Below are 24757 nucleotides of genomic sequence, written 5' to 3'. Positions count from 1 at the left end.
TAAAGTGGGGACACAATCTCCTTACTAGCAAATGTTTATTCCATATTCTCCATGCTTCCACAGAAAGGGGAGGTGAGTGTGCTAAATGAATTCCCCCTGGAGAATAGTTAGCCTTTGTTTTCAGATGAAAGGACATGATTGTTGGAATGCCTTCCAAATCATGCACTGTCTTTGTTCTCTCCAAATAGGCTTAGGAAACAATTTCCTCTAAGGATGGCTAGACTGCTGCCCTGTATGTGGTTATTTGTTTAAGGATACAGGCTGTTTTCCTCAAGCTGTAGACTTCTGGAAATCCTAGAAAGTAGAATGTGCTTTCAACAGCATTATTAGGGCTGAGAATGATGAAATTGTTTTATTATTCTTTTCAGCCAAGTCCATTCAGCTAAAGCTGTTAGGATGGAGCCATTAACTTGTATTTGATGCAGGGAAGAGGGGAGACAAAACTATTAATTAATGGAAGTGATATCTTCCAATTGTTCAACCGGCACTGCTGGCATTAGACACATTCCATTGGTTTGAAGCTTTTGCCACTTAAAATGAAGTATCCCCTGACATTTTTAATGCATCCAAATTCTTCTCTGAGAAGGGAACAAGGTCAAGATAGGTTATGGAATGGCCCAGCACGAGAGCAAGGTAATGAGGGGCGGGGGAGACCAGTCAAGCCTCCTGATTCACTGTCCAAGCCCCTCATCACAGCCCAAGCCCCCAATAGCTGAGCTGGTTTTTGCTTAGGATCAAACCAGGAATGATGGTAGTTTTCCCAGTGGGATCCCTTCTCTGAGCCCAGCCCAACGCCCCCTCCCCCTGTGCCCCACATCTGCACTTCCACACCATTGTAGCTGAATCCAGCTGCTCTTTGGACAATTAAACCCCAAAGACGTGATCTTTGCCGAGGCTCTTCTGGTTCCAGGAGAGAGAAGGCCAAATCAATCAATCTATCAATTAATAGTATTCACTGAACACTTACTATGTGTAGACTAGTGAACTAAATATTTGGGGTAGTACAATTCAACAGAGTTGGTAGACGCGTCCCCTGCCCACAGAGTCTAGAGGGGGAGACAGACATTAAAATAAATTATGGATATGTACGTAAGTGCTGTTGGGCTGAGGGTGGAGTGGATATCACATGCTTCTTGAGTACAGAGTCACATGCGTAGGCAACGCAGAGGGGAGAGGGAGTAGGGGAAATGAGGTCTTAGTCAGGAATGGCCTCTTGGAGGAGAAATGATTTTAACAGGACTTTGAAGGTGGGGAGAGTGACTGTTTGTTGTATATGAAGGAGAAGGGAGTTCCATGCCAGAGGCAGGATGTGGGCGAGGGGTCAGCAGCAAGATGGACTAGATTGAGAAACAGTGAGTAGGTTGGCATTAGAAGACTGAAATGTTTGGTCTGGGCTGTAGTAGAAAATCAGCAAAGTAGGGACGGTGGGGGTGAGCTGTTTGAATGTTCTAAAGCCGAAGGTGGGAATTTATGTTTGACGTGGAGATGGAAAAGCGAGCACTGGAGGTTCTTGAGGAGTGGGGAGACGTGGACGGAGCATATTTTTAGATAAATGACCTGAGCAGCAGAGCGCCAGAATGCTCACCTCTCTGTGCTGTCCTAGTGACTCCGGGCCCCTCCGCATCGCAAAGACGCCATCGCCACCTGAAGAACTGTCACCTCTTCCCAGCCCGGCCGCCAGTCCGAACCACACACTGGCACCTGCCTCTCCAGCCCCAGCGCGACCTAAATCACCTTCACAGGTGGGAAGGGAGGATGGGAGGGAATATATCGAATTGGGGTAGAGGAGCAGGCGTGAGGAGATTGGGAGGGGGCAGGAGAAGAGGGCAGTTGGAGTGAGGCTGTCAGAAATCCCCTAGGCCAGTGGTGAACTTCAGCTTATTGTCCCTATCCTGTCTTCCAGAACTTCTACTCTAGGGCAGGGCCAGGCTGCCCAGAATCTCAGACCCTTGGGTCTACCTCCATCTTAGCCCTTCCCTCAGTGAGAGTAATTGAAGGAGAGGTGGGGCCCAAGAACCCATATGCTGTACTTGGGCCAAGAACCTTCGTTTCTCCCCCACCCTGCTCTAGGCAAACCATTCCCTGTCTGTAAGTAGTTATTTTAACCTGGCCTTCCAATAGCACTGAGCAAGGAACAAGTACCAAATGATGATGATGATGATGATGGTATAGTGATTACTATGTGTTAAGCACTGTATTAAGTGCTGGGATAGATCCAACCTAATCAGGCTGTAAACAGTCCGGTCACTAGGCCAAGTTGCTTCTCTACTCTCTGGATCTACAATGCACACCTTGGGTCTAATAACCAATTGAGTTTTTGCTCCTAAATCTCCCAGTGACTTTTTCTGGCTTCATCCCAGATAAGCAGCATGGCTTAGTGGAAAGAGCAAGGGCTTGGGAGTCAGAGGATATGGGTTCTAATCCTGGCTCTTCCACTTGTCTGCTGTGTGACCTTGGGAAAGTCACTTAACTTCTCCGTGCCTGTTACCTTTTCTGTAAAATGGGGATTGAAAGTGTGAGCCCCACATGGGACAACCTGATTACCCTATATCCACCCCAGCACTTAGAACATTGCTTGGCACATAGTAAGCACTTAACAAATACCATAATTATTATTAATTATTATTATGTTCCCCAGATTGCACCATCTAGCCTAGACCAGCATGACACAGCACTCCGCTCAGAATTCCCGGCTGTATTAACCAGAGATATGTTTCTGTACCTTTTCCCAGTTGAGGAAAGGGCCTCCTGTCCCACCGCTGCCCAAGCTCACCCCCACGAAGGAACTGCAGCAGGAAAACATCATCAACTTCTTTGAGGACAATTTCGTTCCTGAAATCAGTGTGACAACTCCATCACAGGTCAGTGTTCAACTGAGGCATATGAGCTGCAGGGCTGGGGCTAATTTAAGCTCCTCTAGACTGTAAGCTCATTGTGAGCAGGAAATCTGTCTGTTTATTGCTATATTGCTATATTACTCCCTTCTAGACTGTAAGCCCGCTCCCTTCTAAACTGTGAGCCGCTGTTGGGTAGGGACCGTCTCTATATGTTGCCAACTTGTACTTCCCAAGCGCTTAGTACAGTGCTCTGCACACAGTAAGCACTCAATAAATACAATTGAATGAATGAATGAATGAATATTGGACTCCCCAAGTGTTTAGTGCTCTCTTTACAGTAAGCGCTCAATAAATCCGATTGATTGACTAACAATGTAGAAGGTAATATACCCAGGCAAGTCAGCTCTCCTAACTAGCCACCAACATGGAGATACCTATAAAGTGCTTAGTACAGTGTTCTACACATAATGAGCGCTCAATAAATATATTGACTGATCTGGAGGGAGGGTTTTGTTGTTGTTTTTTAATGCTATTTGTTATGCACTTACTATGTGTCAAGCATTGCTGTAAGCACTTGGGGTAAATAAAAGCTAATCAATTTGGACACAGTCCATGTCCCACATGGGACTCACAGTCTTAACCCCCATTTTGCAGTTGAGGTAACTGAGACACACTGAAATTAAGTGAACTTGCCCAGAGTCACACGGCTGACAAGAGGTGGAACCTGGATTAGAACCCAGGTCCTTCTGACTCTCAAGCCCATGCTCTATCCACTAGACCACACTGCTTCAAAGTAGAAGTTGTAGAAACCCACAACACCCAAGTATCTGGTCTCCAACACCCCAGTTGTCAATCAATCAATGGTATTTACTGAGCACTTACCATGAGCACCGACTGTGGGCAGAGTGCTCTATTAACTGCTTGGGAGACTCCAATAGGATCCCTTCATTCAGATGCCTGCCCTTAGAGAGCTTACACTCTCCTGAAGAGTGTATTTATAAATTACAGATAGAGAGAAGAAAGAGAGAATAAAGATATTTTCATTATTGCTAATTGCGGGCATGGCTATACAAGTGCTGAAAGAAGGGTTTAGAAGTGGGAAGGTTAAAAATTAATCAGGGAAGGGCTCCTGGAGGAGGTGTGATTTCTAAAGGGCTTCAGACCTGGGGAGAGTCTGGTCTGTGGGCTATGAAGAGGGAGAGAGTTCCAGACAGTGGGGGAGAGTGTGAACAAAATATCTAACTAGCCTCCTGAGTAGAAACAATCTGACTTTATCTCAAGGAGCAGCCCTTATATATCATTGTTGCCATGGAACCCTTTAAGATAACACAGAACAATTTGGAGAAAAGATGGGAAACTTTGTAAGAGATTGTAAGCTCCTTTAGGGAAGGGAGCATGACTACTCACTTATATTGAATTGTTCTCCCTCAGGCATAGACTGCAGAGCTTTGCAACTGATCAAACAATCATATTATTGAGAGCTTACTGTTTGCAGAGCACTGTACCAAGTGCTTGGGAGAGTATAACATAACAATATAGCAGACTCATTCCCCACTCACAGTGAATTTACAGTCTAGAGAGGGAGACAGGCATTGATAGAAATAAATAAATTATCGACATGTACATAAGTGAGAAGCAGTGTGACTAGTGGAAAGAGCCCAGGCTTGGGAGTCAGGGATCATGGGTTCTAATCCCAACTCCGCCGCTTGTCAGCTCTGTGACCTTGGGCAAGTCACTTGACTTTTCTGTGCCTCAGTTCCCTCATCTGTAAAATGGGGATGAAGACTGTGAGCCCGATATGGGACAGCCTGATAATCTTGTGTCTTCCCCAGCGCTTAGAGTAGTGCTGGGCACATAGTAAGTGCTTAACAAATGCCACCATTATTATTATAAGTGCTGTGGAGCTGGGAGGGGGGAATGAATAAACGAAGCAGGTCAGTATACAGTACAAGCACACAGTAAACACTCAATAAATACCTTTGATTGCTTGATTGATACTTCAAGAAACAGTGCACACAAAGAGTTAAAGGAAAGTAACTTCTACCTTGCTATAAAGAGTGAATACCACAAATTGTAACCAGTCTAATAATAGCTCCTACTGAGCCAATCCAATTTAAACCACCAAGTCCTTCTCAGTGTACCATTCTGATGCCACTGTGCATAGCTATATTAAATAAGGGCAAAGAAGTTCATGGAACTACATGCAGTACTAAATATTATGAGCTAATGGCTTATGTCAGCCCAAAGAGGTGTTTATTTTTAGATGTGCACAGATGAGCGGATAGGAGAGAATAGCTCAAATTACAGCGGGAAAATGAGATGCCAGCTGCAGGGGAAATTGAATATTGAAAATGAGAGCTATGACATATCTAAAAGGGTTTTTCTTTGAAATACATCTGTATGATTTATGCCAGTGGCTTGCATGAAATAACTGAGTTCTGTCTTTCTAATGGGCCACCCTGGATATAAAAGATACGAATCGTATTCCTGAGTTTGCCTCTTTATATGCCCCTGATGGGAGGGAGAAGCATTTGTTTTAATCCTTTAAACATGATGAATGATAAAATGCCCACTCCCTCTAGTATCACCCACATCTTAGGCATCAGACATTCTTCCAATTGTCCCCATGAGGCCGTTCACAGAAGGATGTGGCCTGCAAGGAAAGTGGCAAACCTTTGAACATACAGAGCCCTCTAATGGCACTGAATTTCCAGACAACCTCAAGATTTCCTTGACAAAAAGGCCTTTTTTCAGCCATGACAACACATCCAAGCCCCCAGAGATGCATTATTTTCTGTGTGGAAAGACAGCGAGGCATGAAGAAGGTGGTCTCTTCTGATGGGTCTGGATGGGTATAATTATCTTTGCCTCATAAGCTCTTAGTACAGTGCTCTGCACACAGTAAGCACTCAATAAATATGATTGAATGAATCAATTTTGCGAGAGCAAACCATCAGAAGCCTATCTGATAGCAATTCAACTCTAATTTGCAGCCCTGGTCTAAATGCCTATAATCCAGAACAAGGGGTAAAAATGGCCATCTATCAATCAGTTGGTATTTACTGAGCTCCTATTGTGTGCAGAGCGCACTTGGGAGCATACAACAGAGGGGTAGACATGTATGGTCTGGAATCAATCAATCAGTGGTATTTATTGAGTGCTTAATATGGACTGAGCACTGTACTGAGAGATTGGAGAGTACAGAGGAGCTCATAGTGGGGGAGACGGCCGTTAAAATAAATTTCAGATTAGGATAGCAAGAGAGTATGAGGATATGCCAATAGCTGACGTGGGGATGTGGATGGAGTGAGTATCAAAATGCTCAGAGGTCAGCGCTTAGAACAGTGCTTCAGCGCTTAGAAACGTGCTTTGCACGTAGTAAGCGCTTAATAAATGCCATTATTATTATTAGTATTATTATTATTATTATATGGACCTAAATACACAGGTAACACAGAAGAGAATCCTAGTACTGGCTCTGCCCCTTGTCGGTTTGGTGACCTTGGGCAAGTCACTTCATTCTTCTGGGATTCAAACAATCAGTGGTATTTACTGAGTCCTTACTATGTACAGAGAACTGCTCTATTTGGAAAAATACAATATAAGAAAATTGGTAGACGTGATCTCTGACCGCAAGGAGCTTGCAGTCTATGGATGAGGCACATATTAAGATAAATTACAGAGAGGGGAAATAATAGAGTAGAAGGATATTTTCCTCAATAATGATGGTATTTGTTAAGCACTTACTATGTGCAAAGCACTGTTCTAAGAGCTGGGGGGATACAAGGTGATCAGATTGTCCCAAGTGGGGCTCACAGTCTTAATTCCCATTTTACAGATGCGGGAACTGAGGCACAGAGAAGTTAAGTGACTTGCCCAAAGTCACACAGCTGACAATTGGCGGAGCCAGGATTTGAACCCAAGACCTCTGACTCCAAAGCCCGGGCTCTTTCCAATGAGCCACGCTGCTTCTGCGGATCAGGAAGCAACGTGCAGAAGAAGCAGCATAATAAAGTGGAAAGAGCACGGGACTAGAAGTCGGAGGACCTGAGTTCTAATTCCAGCTCTGCCGTTCGTCTGCTGTGTGATCTTGGACAAGTCACTCCACTTCACTGTCCCTCAGTTTTTTCATCTGCAAAATGGGGATTCAATACCTGTTCACCCTCCTACTTGGACTGCGAGCTCCACGAGGGACCTAATTACCTTGTATCTACCCCAGTACTATGTCCAGTGCTTGTCATATAGTAAGCATTTAAGAAATAGTACAATTATTATCAATTTTACTACTGCCTGAGTAGTGAACCCAAGCTTTTATTTTGAGCCAATTTTGAATTATGGGGTTGAAACCAAAGCTCAGAGAACCACAGCGCGGGAAAAAATAATCTAAGGGAAACCACACTTAATCACCTTAGATATCTGAATTAACTGTAAATTTCTCCAATGAAGAGAAATTCTACAACCTTCCTTAATAACCCATTCCGGTGGCTCACAACGTTAACAAGACTCGTGCTGGAGAGAATTTCTGCCTCTCAGTTTAATGAAAAATTAAATATTATATAAAACATTTTATTTTAGTTAAATGTTTTAAGTGCTTACTATGTGACAGGTGCCTTACTAAATGCTGGGGTAGATACAAGATGATCAGGTTGGACACAGTCCAGGTCACACACGGGACTCACAGCTTTAATCTCCATTTTACAGATGAAATAACTGAGGCACAGAGAAGTTAAATTACTTGCCCAAGGTCGCACAGCAGACATGTGGCGGTGCCAGGATTAGAACGCATTTCTTCTGATTCCCAGGCCGGTGCTCTTTCCGCTAGACCACACTGCTGCTTGGGCTGCTGCTGCGTTGGGAAAAAGGAGAACTGGGTCGCGTTATGATAATGAAGAATTTCCTGCCTGATTCCAATCTGATTCATTTAGCACAGCTGGCATTGTGTGATAAGACATGGTCAGAGTGATTTTCAGGGTAGGAGTGAAGAATTTTGTCAAGGGAACCATCAGAAGAATAGTAATAGATTGTCACTACTGTTGGGTCATAAACTAGAAGCGCATAATCTCATTCACATTATTTATTTCATGTGCTGAGTGTTTATGTCTCTCAACTAACGCCATTTATTTCATGTGCTGAGTGTTTATGCCTCCCCAATGCCCCTCACCATCCTCAGAGGTGGAAGATAGGCTAGTGAGGGGGTTGGAAACTGCTGAAACTGAGCAGAGTGCAGCCCTCTTTGCTGCACGAGCCCAGACCTTCTGTTGAGTAGTCATTTTAGCAGGACTGCTGGCTATAGCAGGAATCCCCGGATGAGGATGTTAAAGAGTCTATGTTCTTCTGAACAGAATGAAGCCCCTGAGGCCAAGAAAGAGGAATCTTTGCTAGATCTGGACTTCGACCCTTTCAAGCCTGAAGTGGCATCTGCGGGATCTGCAGGGATCACCCATTCACCCATGTCTCAGGTATTGGGATATTTAAGACCCTGGGCTGGGGGTCGGGGGGAGGGGGCGGGTGTGGCGGGGGACAGGAGATCCATGATTTGCAAAAGCCAAAAGATCACCACACTCCTCCAGGTGCCCATTATGGGCGAAAGGGCGGATCGATTTCTGATTTCTCAAGTCTTTCCTCTCTTTCTGTTAATCTTAGAAGTTTCTTCTCTTGTTTGAGCGCTATTTCCCAGAGGGAGAGAGCAGGGTGCAGGCCCCTTAGGTCTCATCCTCCCTTCGCTTTTTCTGTGTGGGCTTCCTCCTTCCATGCAGTGGTTCTCATCTGGGAGACATGGGAAGGTGATGGCTTAGTCTCATCCTGGGTGGTTTCACCCTGATCACCTGCCTCTTTTCTTTTGCTTCCTCTCCTCCCTTCTCCTCCACTCGCTCCCACAGTAGTGCTGAGCTGTCCCCTTCCTCCATCCAAAGAATGGTTTTGATGGGGCGGCTGAGTGAGGACAGGTTCCATGCTTTCAAGCCACTCCCTTACTTTTCTGCTCACTTTTGACCATCCTCGTGCTCCAATGGGGTCCCACTGGGCTCTCATCCCAAATGATCTCCCTTTAGTGAATTGCCATGCCATTCTGGTGAGAGTCAATGTCACCACAGCCTTGGACCTTCACTTAATGCAGGCTGTCAGCTGCATTCATGTTTCTATGGTGTTCCTTCTCCTCCTTGTCCTCTTCCTCCTCCTCCTCCTCCTCCTCCTCCTCCTCCTCTTCCTCCTTTTCCTGCTTGTCTTCCTCCTCCTCCTCTTCTTTTTTTCCTGCTCCTCCTCCTCCATCTCCTTCTCTTCCTATTCCTTTATCTCCTCCTCCTCCTCTTCTTTCTCCTCCCCCTCCTCCTCTTCCTCTTCCTCCTCTTCCTTTATCTCCACCTCCTCCTCCTCCTCCTCCTCTATTTCCTCCTCCTCTTCTTTTATCTCCATCTCCTCCTCCTCTATCTCCTCCTCCTCCACCACCTCCTCTTCCTCCTCCTTCTTTATCTCCTCCTCATTGTCCTCCTCTTTCTTTCCTCCTCCCCTTCTTCTTTTTCTTCCCCTCCTCCTCCTCCTCCTCCTCCTCCTCCTCTAGGACTGCCCAAAACTTCTAAATCACCAGATGGAGGTGACGTTTCTGAACTGGTATTGAAATGCCAGCCTAGCTGTGTGTCGGCTTGGCCAAAGACTTCCCTCCTTGTCCCTCAGGGGCAAGAAGGGCTAGAGACGGAAGAAATCCACATTCAATTTGCATCTCTGTTCCTCGCTCTTATTTGTGGAAGCCATGTGCCGGGCAGCTGAACCAACTATGTCGAGTCAACCCTGAGCTACTCCATTCACAATAGCCAACATCCAATGGTGCAGACCAGGCATGCTTCAGGCTGACCCTGGCCACATTCTGCTTGCATTTTTCTGGGTGTCTTTTCCCCTTCACCTCCATGAAGAACTCAGGTTTCCAGACTGATTCTGTCACTGCTAGAAGAGCCCTCCAGCTTTCAATCTTTGTGGTTGTTCCTCTCTAGCTGATCTATCCTCTAGTAATGAAAACAAACACACCGCAGAGGCAGGCTCCCAATACCCAAGAAAATAGGTGGTGTCATTAGAGCAATAATAATTGTGGTATTTTTTAATTCCTTACTAAAGCCAGGCACTGCTCTAAGCACTGGGGCAGATATAGGCAAACTGGAATGGACATAGAACAATATGGGATATGGAGTAGCTTTTTTTGTTTGAGAGAATGGAAGATGCTCATGAATATAAATCCCTACCCACTGAGAAAATGCAAATTGTTTCCTCATTCTATAAATATTTTCTTGCTTAGGGGTAGAAAGCAGCCTCATTTTTTAAAACCATGAATTTAAAGGGAGCTAAAAATTATGGTATCTATTAAGCACTTACTATGTTTCAGGCACTGTACTAAGCACTGGGATACAATTAAATCAGGTTGGACACAGTCCCTCTCCCACATGAGGCTCACGGCCCTTATCCCTATTTTGCAGATGAGGTAAGTGAAGCACAGATAAGTGAAGTGACTTGCCCAAGATTACACAGCACACAAGGGACAGAGTAGGGATTAAAATCCATGACCTTCCGACTCCCAAGCTGATGCTCTATCCACTACGCCATGCTGCTTCTCTAAGAATAGGGCACATTGTTCAATCAATCAAATTTATTAAGCGCTTACTGTGGACAGAGCATTGAGTGTGTAGATTAATTCCATGCTTACAGTCTCTAGACTATAAGCTGTACCATGCTGTAATTATTCTAATTATTATCCCAGTTTACTTTTGGGATGTATTAATAATAACAATAATAATTATTGTTATGGTATTTGTTAAGCACTCACTATGTGCCAGGCACTGCAATAAGCGGATATAAGCAAATAGGATTGGACACAGTCCCTGTCCCACATATGGCTCACGGTCTCAATCCCCATTTTCCAGATGAGGTAACTGAGGCACAGAGAAGTGAAGTGACTTTCCCAAGGTCATACAGCCATCCAGTGACAGAGCTGGGGTTAGAACTAATGTCCATCTTACTCCCAGGCCCGTGCTCTATCCACTATACCATGCTGCTTCTCTGTTAGGCACTTACAATGTGCAATACAGTATAATAAGATCTGGGAAATGGCCCAATGATATTGATTCATACTTGGGCTGGAGAGGGTTGAATATTGGGGTGTGGTCTAATGGCCCCCATGGACCACTGAGAAAGTGAGGTAAACCCACTTCCTGCCTTTTTGCCTACCAACCTACCACAATTGATTCTTGGTTTGAACTAGATGGAAGTATCTGGAATACACTGACCCAAATTGCCAGGGTATTAAGGATAACTTAATAATTCACAAAGCCAACAGATAATTGGGCCGAGTTCAACCACCTTTAAACCAGAAAAAGGAATTAGAAGCCGTATCTACTTCGAAGTATGGATGGGTCACTGTTTTGGGATTAATTGTAAGCTTTTTTTGTTTGTTTTACTCTGTGCCAGGCACTGTACTAAGTTCCGAGGTAGATGCAAGTAATCACGTTGGACACCGTGTATGACCAACATGAGGCTTACGGTATTAATCCTCGTTTTACAGATGATGTAACTGAGGCCCAGAGAAGTGAAGTGACTTTCCCAAGGTCACACTGCAGACACAAGACGGAGCCAGGTTTAGAGCACTAGACTGTGCTCTAGACTAGAGCACTAGGCTTCTAGACTGTGAGCCCACTGTTGGGTAGGGACTGTCTCTATATGTTGCCAACTTGTACTTCCCAAGCGCTTAGTACAGTGCCCTGCACACAGTAAGCGCTCAATAAATACGATTGATGATGATGATGATGTGGCCAACTTGTACTTCCCAATACCTTAGTACAGTGCTCTGCACACAGTAAGTGCTCAATAAATACGATTGAATGAATGAACCTAGGTCTTTCTGCCTCCCAAACCTTGCTCTATCCATTAGGCCATGTTGCTTCTTGTTGTGAGCACGGAAAGAGTCTACCACCTCTGTTATATTGTACTCTCCCAAGTGCTTAGTACAGTGTTCTGCACACAGTAAACACTTAATAAATATCACTAATCGATTGATTAATTGAACTAGCTCTTGTTACAGACCTACAGTTATCTCACCAGCCTATAAAGACTCTGAATAATGAAGCTACATTTGCTGCTCCTTAAGGAAGATGAGATGTGGAAACCTTCTCGGGCAACACGTTTGAATAGTGTTTTAATGCTGTATGTAGATGCATGCATAGGGAAGTAATTTCCTGCCAAAAGGTACCACCTAGAATTGCCCAACCAGCACAGGAAAGATAATCCAGAAAATCGGGGTTTTCCATAGAGAAATATCCGGCAGTTTCCCACTAGCCAGACTTGTGATGCAGTGACAGTATTTTCTATTTATTTTCAGACACTGCCCTGGGACCTGTGGACGGTAAGATAATCATTTAGAGCCATGTACCTGGTGTCTCTCTGTCTTTCTAAGGAGTGGTAATCTTCTATATGTTTGGTTTCTCCTGGGGAGAAAAGAAAACCAAGTCAGATATATGTTTCTAGAATCATTAACAGCCCCATGAAAGGACTGGATATTGTTGGAGCCTGAAGGCCATCAATGCTGTCCATCCAAAAATGGGACCTAAAATGGACCAACTTTAGGGTCAAGGAAAGAGGTTTTGTTTCACCGGGAGGAAGAGCTGGTCAAAGGAATGGGAGAGATGGGAACAGAGGTGCCAACTTTTCATTGTGAATGTGGGGGTAAAAATGTGGCTGGATTTTAGGTGGTGGGAATGAAGATTGGGAGTTAACACGCTTAAATAAACATCATTTGGGGCCCTTTCGGCCTTGACTGGAAACCGTCAGAGATCAGGGATGGGCAAAGATGGTCGTCCAGCCCAAATAGCAATGGGGACGTTCAATGGAGGGGAAAATCTACAGATAGGAATGTCCAGTGTTAGTGTGGTAGAGAGAAGGGATCTGTGAATAGAAATGACACTGAGGAGTTGGGATTCCTTCCTCAGATCACTGGAACCCAGTTTGGAGATATATATATATATATGTATATATATATATATAAATATATAGTTCAGGTATTGCCTCAGAGTCAAGCAAAATGAAAACACGGATGAAGGTTGGTAAATGGTCGACCACTTGGAACTCAAGTGAACATTCAAATTTCAAGATCCTAGTTCACAGCCCCAAGTAGGAGTTCAATAAATGCTTCTACTACTACAACCACTACTGGCTTCTCCTAACCACTCCTCCTCCTCCTACTACTACTAAATTAAATTTTATATCAAGCCCCCATTTGAATATTCTCTCAGAATACAACACTGGAATTTGCCATGGCTTGCCTCGTTACATTCACATTTATTCCTGTGTCTGATGTATGTGATTTTTTTTTCCACACAGACCAGCAGTGAACTGGTGCAGCCGGTAGGTACATTTCCCAACTCTGGCTTCCTGTAGTTGATCATACAATTATTAATTTGCCTCCTGCTGTCATTCATTTAAATAATTAGCCTTCTCTAATGACATTATAAGTCGCGTAACATCTCCTTAAGCTGATCAATGTTGTCACACTCTGGATTTTAACTAGTGTAGCCATACTGACTATAAGCTTGTTTTCTCATCAAGTCTGCCATGATCTCTTTCATCTTTTTTTTTTCCTTTTCACTTCTGCTTCCTCTAAAGTCCGACTCTTCAAAAAGCCTTTCCCTGGTTAACCTGATCATGGAGGAAATCCCAAACACTGGGTCTTCCGAAGACACTAACAGATTCCAAATTGACCTGGGTTCACTCACCTGGGGACTAGACGTTAGCCAGGAAGGTGCAACTCATTCTTTGGAAGAATCCGCACCCTTTTCCGAGGCTGAGGGAAGCCCAGAAGTAACCTCTCAGGAGACTACCTCTGACATTTGGCCTTCTGAGAGAAGACACGGAGCACATCCGTCAATGTTGGCCTCTCTGGTAGAAAATCAATGGCGATCCCAAGAGACAGAACCCCAAGGTAGGCTGGTCACAGACCAAGATCTGGAGACTGAATGGCCTTCAGACGACTTCACTGATTCAGAGATGACCATCAAAGGGACCAGAAGCTTGAGGGAAGAAGCCCATGTGTTTGAGGAAGTGCCAAAGAAGGATGTAGAGGAGGAGGAAGAAGAGATGAGATGGTACTTGCTGAAGAAAGAGGAGTCTTTGTGGGCAGGAGTGGAGTCATGTAAAAAGGTAGAGACTGGAGCCGCTCACCTCAAGGCCCTAGAAGAATCTGAAGAGAAAGATCATGAGAGTGATGAAAATAGACATGGAGAGCTACTTGAGAGAATAGACAAGCAGAATACAGAAGACTTGGGGTGTTCCAAGGTGGGAACAGTGAAAGAGCCAGAAATCAGAGAGGGGCAAAAAGTCACCTTAGGGGAAAGTTACTTTGAGGAAACTGACCTGGGAGAAACCAATCTGGAAGGGATTGATTATGCAGATGGAATCAGAAGTACAGAACAAAGGCTAGAGGATACATCTCCAATTGTAATGAACACCAGTGTGATTGCTGAGGGCTCTGATCTTGAACGTGAAAATGAATTTGAAAATTGGAATAAGGATCAGGAGACAGTATCTCTGCGCAACAAAGTTGGAGCATCCACTGAAGTAAGGACTGGAGACAGGGAAGAAGCACTGACAGATTCAAGAGCTCCTGCATTAGACATCGTGCAGACCTCAGAGCAAGGGACTTCAGGCCCTGAAGAAGTCCTATATGACACTGGATTTTGCAGTGCGGATAAGATTGCTAAGGGAACAAAGGGCAGTGATCTCAGCTCCTTCCAAAACAGTAGTTCCAGGGATGAATATCAAGCTGCTTCACTATCTCTTAAAAATAAACTAGTCCTGCACTTCCAAACTGTCACCAACTCTTCTGATGAATCCACTGACTACTGTGGTCATCTGGGTTTCACTGAGGCAGAGGACATGGAAGTAGAAATCATAGGAACCACAATGAATGAAGACAATCAGAATAGCAGGAGCACTCCAGGAGACCTGGAGACAGAACTTCAGGGGGCAGACACAAATCAGATCTGTCTACCAGGCTGGAATCCAACAGTGAATGACCATGACTCCTGCAGATTCTGTAGCCCCCAAAATGGAGTTGAAAACTGGCCAGGATTAGGTGAACATTGGCCTAAGCAAGGCACAGGGAGTGTTAGGGAAGAGTTAGACAGGGATGAAAGCAATAAAAAGTCAGAAGCCCACTTAAAAGCAGGTTTGTCTGAGGACCAGGCAAGTATTACCTGCTGTGAACCAAACAGAAGTGGAGTTGGGCCTTTTGTCCTCTCCCAAGAGGGAAACTCTAGAAATACTAGCACGGAAAGTTCAACTAATCCTAAAGACAATGAGGCTATCAACTCAGATTTGTCAGAAGATGAAATTGCTAACCGGAGATATGGATTGTTGTATCGGGATGATGAAGAAGAGGTACCTACCCCAGTGTGTAGCATAGACTAGCAAAAGATTTCCTTCAGCCCCATGTAACCTTGTGTCTTACACACGGTGTACGTGGCCCATTGCCCTTCTCTGAGCCCTTTTTGATCTCCTTTCTGAACTATCATGCTTCTTTCTTGAAACCATGTAATCCAACCATTCAAATAGGCTAATTAAAAAAGGTTTTACTTTTACTGTTGTGAAATCAACCCAATACGCTTTACCAGACTGAGGGCTGTGAACAGTTAATCAATTAGTCCATCAATGGTTTTTTTAAAGTATTTGTTAAGTGCCTACTCTGTGCCAGGCACTATACAAGCACTGGGGAAGACACAAGCTAATTTGGTTGGGCACAGTTCACGTCCCACATGGGGCTCACAGCTTTAATCCCCACTTTACAGATGAGGTAACTGAGGCACAGAGAAGTTAAATGGCTTGCCCATTGAGCCCTTATTTAAATGGCATTTATTAAGCACTTACTATGTGCAAAGCACTTTTCTAAGCGCTGGGGAGGTTATAAGGTGATCAAGTTGTCCCACAGGGGGCTCACAGTCTTAATCCCCATTTTACAGATGAAGGAACTGAGGCACAGAGAAGTGAAGTGACTTTCCCAAAGTCATACAGCTGACAATTGGCAGAGCCGGGATTTGAACTCATGACCTCTGACTCCAAAGCCCGTGCTCTTTCCACTGAGCCACGCTGCTTCTCTAGTTCAGCACTTACTGAACTAAGCGCTTGGGAAAGTAAAATAGAGTTGGTAGACACAATCCCTGCCCACAAGGAGCTTGCAGTCTACGGGGAGACAGATGTTAAAATTACAGATTGGGGGAATAGTAGAGTATAAGGATATGGGTATATATGCTGGAGGGCTGGGGTGAGTATCAAAGTGCTTAAGGGAAAGACAGCCAAGTGCGTAGTCGACACAGAGGGGATGTTGGGTAGGGGAAATGGTTGCCTTTGTTTTCATCGATCAGGCACAGAGTTGGACCCCTTTGGTGTCCTAAAGGGGCTCTCAATCTAACTCGAGGATGAGGCAAGGGAATCCTTGGTCCCACCTACGTCCACCAAGAAAAGGCGATGTCACTTTCAGGGAAGGAATTCCAATAGTGGTGAGGAACTGCTAGGGTGGCCTCCTCTGATGCCTCCCAGAGTGATAGTGCCAACAGAATGAGATTGGTTGTGGGGAGTCAGTTTCCCTTACCCCCTTAAAACTCCTCTTTAGCATCATCATCATCAATCATATATATTGAGCGCTTACTATGTGCAGAGCACTGTACTAAGCGCTTGGGAAGTACAAATTGGCAACATATAGAGACAGTCCCTACCCAGCAGTGGGCTCACAGCTCACACCATTGGCTATCACTGCGGAGAGCGCAAGTCTAGAGCCCCCGTAAAACATGGCAACATTGATTGCAAAGACAACCTTTTTAGTTAGCCTATTGGAAATGTGATCACCAAATTTCCCATTCAGCCTTTACCCTTCACTTTTTTGCTTCGTATTTTTAGTGTTCTACATATAAGCGTGCTTAATCCCTGACTTTCACTCCGAAGTTGGTTTGCAAAACGTAACCGCTTTTTGTCTCTGTTTCTGCTTAGGCATCGAGTGGTGCATTTAATGGATTCGCACAGGTAAGATGAACCTTGTTTAATAATAATAATGGCACTTATTAAGCGCTTACTATGTGCAAAGCACTGTTCTAAGTGCTGAAGTTTAAGAGAGACTCCGTGATGGAAACATTTAGAGAAGCAGCGTGGTTTAGTGGAAGCAGCACGGGCCTAGGAGTCAAAGGACATAGTTCTTACCTCGGCTCTGCCAGTTGTCTACTGTGTGACCTTGGGCAAGTAACCTAACTTCTCTGTGCCGTCATCTGTAAAATGGGGATTAAGACTATGAGCCCCATGTGGGACAACCTGATGATCTTGTAACTACTCCAGTGTTTAGAATGGTGCTTGGCACATAATAAGCGCCTAACAAATATCATTATTATTATTATTATTTGTCAAAGGATTCCCCATGCTGTACCAGGAATCTGGACAAAGCATGCCTCTTTCTCCAGTCCATTCAATAGTATTTATTGAGCACTTACTGTGTGCAGAGCACTGTAACTAAGCAGACACATTCCATGCCCACAAAGAGTTTACAGTCTAGGGGATTAATTAGTTTCTTAGAAAGGGAAACTGGCACTGGGTCTAAGCTAGTTTCTTCAGTTTGGACCTCAGTGTCACTAGATTATGTCTTCAAATGAATGAAAGCTCAGAAAGCAGTACGACCTAGTGGAAAGAGCACAGGCCTGGAAATCAGAGGACCTGGGTTCTAATCCAAGCCCTCTTACTTGCCAGTCTTGTCACCTTTGCAAGGCCACTTAGCTTCCCTGTAACTCACTTTCCTCAACTGGAAAATGGGGATTAAATATACCTTTACATCCTTCTACTTAAGACTTGAGACTCAAGTGGACAGGGACTGTGTCTGACCTGATTAACTTGAGTCTAACCCAGGGCTTAGTACAGGCGTGGCACAGAGTAAGTGCTTAACAAATATTTCAATGATCATTATTATTAGAAAAAATAAAGGCTCTGATTACTCACCAGGACCAATTTTCTGCTTGCATCTAAATCTATGGATGAGTCAAACTACTATAAGTGTTTTGCCTCTGAGGGTCTTTGAAGAACTAATTACAATTTTAAATATGTATATGTGTGGAAAAACTGTATTTTAAACTACCAGCTCCATCCATTTCCCTCTAAAAGAGGAAAGACAAATATGGGAATATCTCATCATGACTGTAATGCACTTGTTTCTATAATAGCATATTATAGGGTTATAGAACTGCAGATATCTCAAGTGCTCATCTAGGGTAGTACCCTGCCTCCACTTTTGGCCTTTGATATTACCTCATTTGCCTTGGAGAGGTTTTTGCCTGATTTATTCAGTTTGGGAAGTTTCAGGTCAAAAATAAACAGCCTGTAACTTATTAGCATCATGGTAATTAGCCGCTCACCTTTTACATGATATTGTATAAGGCCTTGTAAGAAATGTAAATGTTTGAATCCACAGCCCTCTGGCTCTCAGACCAAGAAGCGTTTTGGGAAACGCAGAGAAACCTGCCAAGGAAAGAGCAGGAAAAGAATCCTAGGGCGTAGGCAAACCAGTTAGGCCATGTCTCTGACACTTATCTTTGCTTTGTGATAACAATAAAAATAGTACTATTTATTATTAAGCATTTACTATGTGCCAAACAACTGTGCTAAAATAATCAAATTAGACACCGTCCTGGTCTCACAGTCTAAGGGGTAGGGAGAGGAGATACTATTATCCCCATTTTACAAATGAGGAAACTGAGGCATAGAGAGGTTAAGAGGCACTGCTGAGACTACAACCCAGATTTCCTGAACCCCAGATCCAGGCTCTTTTTACTAGAAGCAGCAGGGCCTAATGGAAAGAGCATAGGCCTGGGAATTAGAGGACCTGGGTTCTAGTCCCTGCTTCACACTTGAGCAAGTTATTATATCATTATATTTTTTAAGAGCTTTCTATGTGTCAAGCACAGTTTTAAACACTGGGGTAGATACCAGTTTAATCAGTTTGGGCACAGTCTCTGTTCCACATGAGGCACACAGTCAAAGTAGGAGGGAGAAAAGATAGTTTACAGTTGAGGAAACTGAGGCCCAGAGAAGTCAAATGGCTTGCCCAGGGTCACAAAACAAGCAAGTGCTAGACCTGGGATTAGAACTCAGGTCCTCTGACTCCCAGGCCTCTGATATTAACTTCTCTGAGGCTCAGTTGTCCCATCTGTACAATGGAGATTCAACACCTCTCCCCTCTCTCTCACTTAGACTAATCCCAGCTCTACCATTTGTCTGCTGTGTGACCTTGGACAAGTCACTTCATTTCTCCAGCCTAAAGTTTCCTCATCTGTAAAATGGGAATTCATTACCTGTTCTCCCACCTATTTAGTATATGAGTCTTCATGGGACACGGATGGCATCTGACCTGATTACTGTGTATCTACCCTAACACTTAGAATACTTAGAATCAAATACCACAATTATTATTATTATTATTATTTCTTCTTCTTTTAAAGGAGGGTGTACCTTAGAACTCAGTCCACACTGGGTTCCCAACTAGGCCAGAGAAGAGAGGCTGGGTAGGGTGAGGAGAAGAAGGGAAGTATAATAATAATAAATAATAATGGCATTTGTTAAGCACTTACTACATGCAAAGCACTGTTCCAAGTGCTGGGGGAATGCAAGGTGATCAGGTTGTCCCGCGTGGGGCTCACAGTCATCATCCCCATTTTACAGACGAGGGAACTGAGACTCCGAGAAGTTAAGTGACTTGCCCAAGGTCACAGAGCAGACATGAGGGGGAGCCTGGATTCAAACCCATGACCTCTGACTCCAAAGCCCGGGCTCTTTCCACTGAGCCATGCTGCTTCTCTAATAATAATGGTGTTTGTTAAACACTTACTTTGTGCCAAGCACTGTTCTAAGCCCTGAGGTTTAGAACAAGGTTTAGAACAAGGTTATCAGGTTGTCCCACATGGAACTCACAGACTTAGTCCCCATTTTACAGATGAGGTAACTGAGGCACAGAGAAGTTAAGTGGCTTGCCCAAGGATACACAGCAGACAAGTGGCGGAGACGGGATTAAAACCCACGTCCTCTGACTCCCAAGCCTGTGCTCTTTCCACCAAGCCACGCTGCTTCTCTCTCTAAGTATGGCCCTAGAAAGGAAGAGGGGATTTTTCTTTGTTTGTTTTGTTTTTAAAGGTGTTTGTTAAGCACCTACTAGGTACCAGGCACTGTACTAAGCCCTGCATTGCTCTTGAGTCACCTTAAAGCCAACCCAGTATAAAGAACTATCACTCATTCATTATGAAGAAAGTCCCTCAAAGACTACACCAGTAGATTTTTTTTATGGCAACTGTTAAGCACTTACTATGTGCCAGGCACTGCGTTAGACATTGAGGTAGATAACAGCTAATCAGGTTGGACACACAGTCCACGTCCCAAATGGGACTCACAGTCTTCATCCCCATTTTGCAGATGAGGTAACTTAGGCACAGAGAAGTGATGTGAGTTGCCCAAAGCCACGCAGCAGAAAAGTGGCAGAAGCAGGACTAGAACCCAGGCCTTTTGACTCCCAGGCCTGTGCTCTCTTCACTAGACCATGTGGTTTCCCGATGACTCTCAGACTTAATAATTTTGGCATTTGTTAAGTGCCTGCCATGTGCCAAGCACTGTACTAAACACTGGGTTAGATACAAGATAATCAGATCCCATATGGGGCTCACAGCCCAAGTAGAAGGGAGAACAGATATTGAATCCCCATTTTCAGACAAGGGAACGAACTGAGGCACAGAGAAGCTAAGCAATTTGCCCAAGGTCCCACAGCAGACAAGTGGTAAAGTCAGGATTAGAACCCAGGTCCTCTGACTCCCAAGCCCAGGCCCTTTACATTAGGCCACGCTGCTTCTCTTTGCTCAGTGGAGCAGCTCAGAGTCCTTTATTTTGAAATGCTTGTTTCTGAGGAGATGAACCCCAATGGATTAAAAAAGGCCAACCCTCGTAGACAGTGAAAATCTGCTCTTTTAACTAAATGGCCCAAATCAGGATAATTCAGGTATGGAAAGACTTTCTCTTTTTCCCTTCTCATATACTGAAAGAAAAATCCTCCTTATAGGCCCAGGACCACACCAACAATCACACTATTGTCTGACTGAATGACAAAGAATTGTTTCCCAGTGTCCAGATTCAGAAATCCCAATAGATATTTGATTCCAGAACTCTAGGCGTCCCTTAATGGAATGCTTATTAGAAACAGAGCGGACTAGTGGAAAGAAACCGACTTAGGAATCTGAGTTCTAATTTGGATCCACCACTTGTCTGCTGTGTGACCGTGGGCAAGTCACTTAACTTCTCTGGGCCTCAGTTGCCTTATCTGTAAAATGGAGATTAAGACAGTGAACTCCAGGTGGGAGGAACTACGTCCCACCTGCTTATCTTGTATCTAGTTCAGTACTGAATACAGTGCCTGATCCATAGTAAGAGCTTAAGAAATACTATACCCCCCCAAAAAAAAGTAAGCCATCACGGGAATCTAGAAATCTTCCCCTTCCAAAACACTGTGTCACCCCCCTTCACCTATCACCTCTGCTCTTTAATCCTTTTAAAAAAAATCTGCTGTCTTGCAGCCAAATTTGCCTCATCTTTCATCCCACCCCTTCACTTTGGGAAGTAGAGAGAGAATTAATTCCGAAACGAAGAGCGTGCTGGGAAATGTGGATAAGGAATAATGGATACACTCTATCACTCTGTGCCATGGAATTAGAGAAAAATGTTCCAGGTGGGATGTGTAGGGATGAATAAACCGAGGTTCCTTTCAAGGTCACTTCCTCCTTTACCATGGGAAATCTTCTTAGGAGCAATGGGCCATTACAGTTGAATAAAGGAGCCCAGAAAAGTGAAGGAACTGGTGAGATTTGCAATGATCTCCCTGGTAGTGAGGGGATGGTTCATGGTGGATTAGTATAGAATGGCTATATGCTCTATCTATCTGTCCAGGGGTTACAGAGGGTAACGAACAAGGTCCCTGACTCTTTCCGGGGAAGAGGAGCAGGTGAGAGAACACACGGATAATCACTAAGGCTGCCCCAGGCCAGGTAAAAGGAACAGAAAGGCATGAAAGGGAGACAGTAGGTGGAGGGAATTGATTTATTGAATGTCTATTGCACGCAGCACTGGGGAGAATGCAATAAAAGGAAGAGAAGCCGTCCCATATGCCTTCTTATCTTCCTCTTCCTTCTCTACTCTTTTTTTTCCTGCTCCCCTTATTGCTAGAGTTAATTGTCCCAGGAATAGCTCCTCCCTTGTCATGGGCTTCGGAGTCAGATTCGTGCGTTCTAATCCTGGCTTTGCCACTTGTCTGCTGTGTGACCTTGGGCAAGTCACTTAACTTCTCTGTGCCTGTTACTTCATCTGTAAAATGGGGATTGAGATTGTGAGCCCCACATGTGACAACCTGATCACCTTTTATCTACCCCAGTGCTTGGCACATTGTAAGTGCTTAACAAATACCATAATTATTATTACTGGGGGTTGCAAAAACAATGCCAAAAAGTGTGATGTCTAAACCAGTAAAAGTGGTATATCCATTTATAAATATAGGATGCAGCATGGTCTGATGGAAAAAAACATAAATCTTGGAGTCAGAGGACCCAGGCTCTAATCCCAGCTCCGCCATCTGTCTGCCTTGTCACCTTGGACAAGTCACTTAACTTCTCTGTGCCTCAGTTCCCTCATCTGCAAAATGGGGCTTCAATACCTGTTCTCCCTCCTAATTAGACTGTGAGCCCCATGTGGAATCTCATTATCTTATATCTATCCCAGTGGTTAGTACAGTGCTTGGCACATAGTACAAGTTCAACAAATATTATTATTCTACACATACAAATACACACTCTCCCAGTATCATCCTGGAGACCCATGTATCCTAAACGATTTGCTTTGCCAAAACCATTGAACCACAAGGAGGCAATACAGAACTTGATTTTAAAGTAGTAGCAGCAGTGGTTGCTATAGTATTTATTGAGCACCCACTTGGTGAAGTGAACTGGACTAGGCACTTGGAAAGTACAGAATAAAGAAATGACACATTCCTGGCCCACAAATAAGGGGAGACATTCAAAAAGCTGGGGACCCAGAAGAGGGCCTGGTGGGATGAAGAGGAGGCAGTAAATGAGCTTGAGATTATAATAATTATGATATTTGTTAAGTGCTTACTATGTGATGATAGCATTTGTTAGCATTTGTAACAAGCAGTGTGCCAAGTGCTGTAAGCGTTCAACAAATAGCATAATTATTATGGTATAATAATGAGATGACGATAAAGAGCGATAAAAGGAGAACCAGGTTTCAACTTTGTCGGCAAACCCAAGACATGTTAACGTTTCAAGAGGGAAGGAATCCTTAATGGTGTTCAAAGCTGCTGAGAGGTCGAGGATCAGGATGGACTATAGCCGTAAGGACTAGACTTAATCTTGGTCCAGTGAAGAGGTTGAAAGCCAGGCTGTAAAGAATCCAGATAGGAGTTGGAGGACTGGAAATTAAAGTAATGAATATCTTCTCCCCTACAAGCTCTCTGTGGGCAGGGAACACGTCTATAAACTCTGCTTTACTGTACTCTCCCAAGTGCTCAGTCCAGTGCTCAATAAATGATCTGCTACATGCTGTAGGAGTTTGGATAGGAATAGGCTCTGATGGTAATTTTTTTGGTTTATTGTTTTCTTACAAAATAATTCAAGGTTGAGCCAGAAGAAGTTCCATCTGCAGGACCCAAAGCTGAGGAGCCTCCTTCTGCTGCTCCAATTACCGAACCCGAAGTCCCGGCCTCCCAGCCCAGTGAGCCTCCAGAGGAGGCTGCGGTAAGTAATTCCTGCCTCCCACCCCAATCCCAAGTTCCGTCTCCTCCTCCCTGGGTTTCGGATTCCCATTTCCATTCTCTGGACTGATTCAGGTTCAACCTTTGGGAATGATTGCTTGGTCTGAGTATTTATTAAGGGCTTACTTTATGCCAGGCACTGTGCTGAGCACTGGGGTAAATTCACCACAAATAATTCAATCATGTCTGTGTCCTGGAAGGGGCTCACATTCTGAGATGGAGGACACAGGAATTAATGGGAAACAATGGAAGCCATGAAAAAAACAGAACAGATCAAATCTCAACAGTACTTAGAGGGGTGAGTTCTTAGTTAATCAATCAATCAATCCATGGTGTGTATTGAGTGCTTACTATGTGAAGAGCACTATACTAAGTGTTTGGCAGAGTACAATACAACAGAATTGGTAGAGATGTTCGCTGTTCAGCCTACAGGGGAAGGGGAAGACAGCCATTAATATAAATAAATGAATTATGGATAAGTGTTGTGGGGTTGAGGGTAGGGTGAATTTCAAATGGTTAAAGGGTATTGATCCAAGTGCAAGGGTGAGACAGAAAGGAGAGGGAGTAGGAGAAAAGAGGGTTTAGTCAGGGAAGGCCTCTTGGATTTTAATAAGATTTTGAAGGTGGGGAGAGTTGTGGTCTGCTATATATGAAGGGGGAGGGAACTCCAGACCAGAGAGAAGACATAGGCAAGAGAGGTACGTGGTGAGATAGATGAGAGTGAGGTACAGTGATTAAGCTGGCATTACAAACAGCCCAGCATCCCCAGTCAATCAATGGTATCTACTGAGCACTTTCTTTGTTGAAAGCACTATTCTAAGTGTTTGGGAGAGACAATCCCTTTTTTTTAAAAGAAAAAAAGATATTTGTTAAGCTTTTACTATGTGCTAGGCACTGTACTGAATTGCTGGGGTAGACACAGAGCAATCAGGTTGGACACAGTTCCTGTCCCACATGGGGCTCACAGTCTAAATAGGAGGGATGAAGATTTAATCCCCATTTTACAGATGAAGTAACTGAGGCACAGAGAAGTGAAGTGACTTACCCCAGGTCACACAGCAGACAA

General features: G+C 44.2%; 1 protein-coding gene across 2 annotated transcripts in view; it reads left to right on the top strand.

The window, feature by feature from the left end:
* Positions 1-24757, top strand: part of AMPH (amphiphysin) — a 157613-nt gene that overhangs the window by 107868 nt on the left and 24988 nt on the right. For both annotated transcript variants that reach the window (XM_038768068.1, XM_038768066.1), the window contains exons 10-16: positions 1604-1742; positions 2733-2861; positions 8180-8296; positions 12193-12216; positions 13191-13214; positions 16848-16880; positions 23555-23674. In XM_038768068.1, coding sequence (XP_038623996.1) covers positions 1604-1742; positions 2733-2861; positions 8180-8296; positions 12193-12216; positions 13191-13214; positions 16848-16880; positions 23555-23674 — 586 coding nt within the window. The remainder of the gene's footprint in view (positions 1-1603; positions 1743-2732; positions 2862-8179; positions 8297-12192; positions 12217-13190; positions 13215-16847; positions 16881-23554; positions 23675-24757) is intronic.

The sequence above is a fragment of the Tachyglossus aculeatus genome, chromosome 2 (genome assembly GCF_015852505.1).
Source record: "Tachyglossus aculeatus isolate mTacAcu1 chromosome 2, mTacAcu1.pri, whole genome shotgun sequence".
Lineage (NCBI taxonomy): Eukaryota > Metazoa > Chordata > Mammalia > Monotremata > Tachyglossidae > Tachyglossus > Tachyglossus aculeatus.
This window is presented reverse-complemented; position numbering and strand designations above follow the sequence as displayed.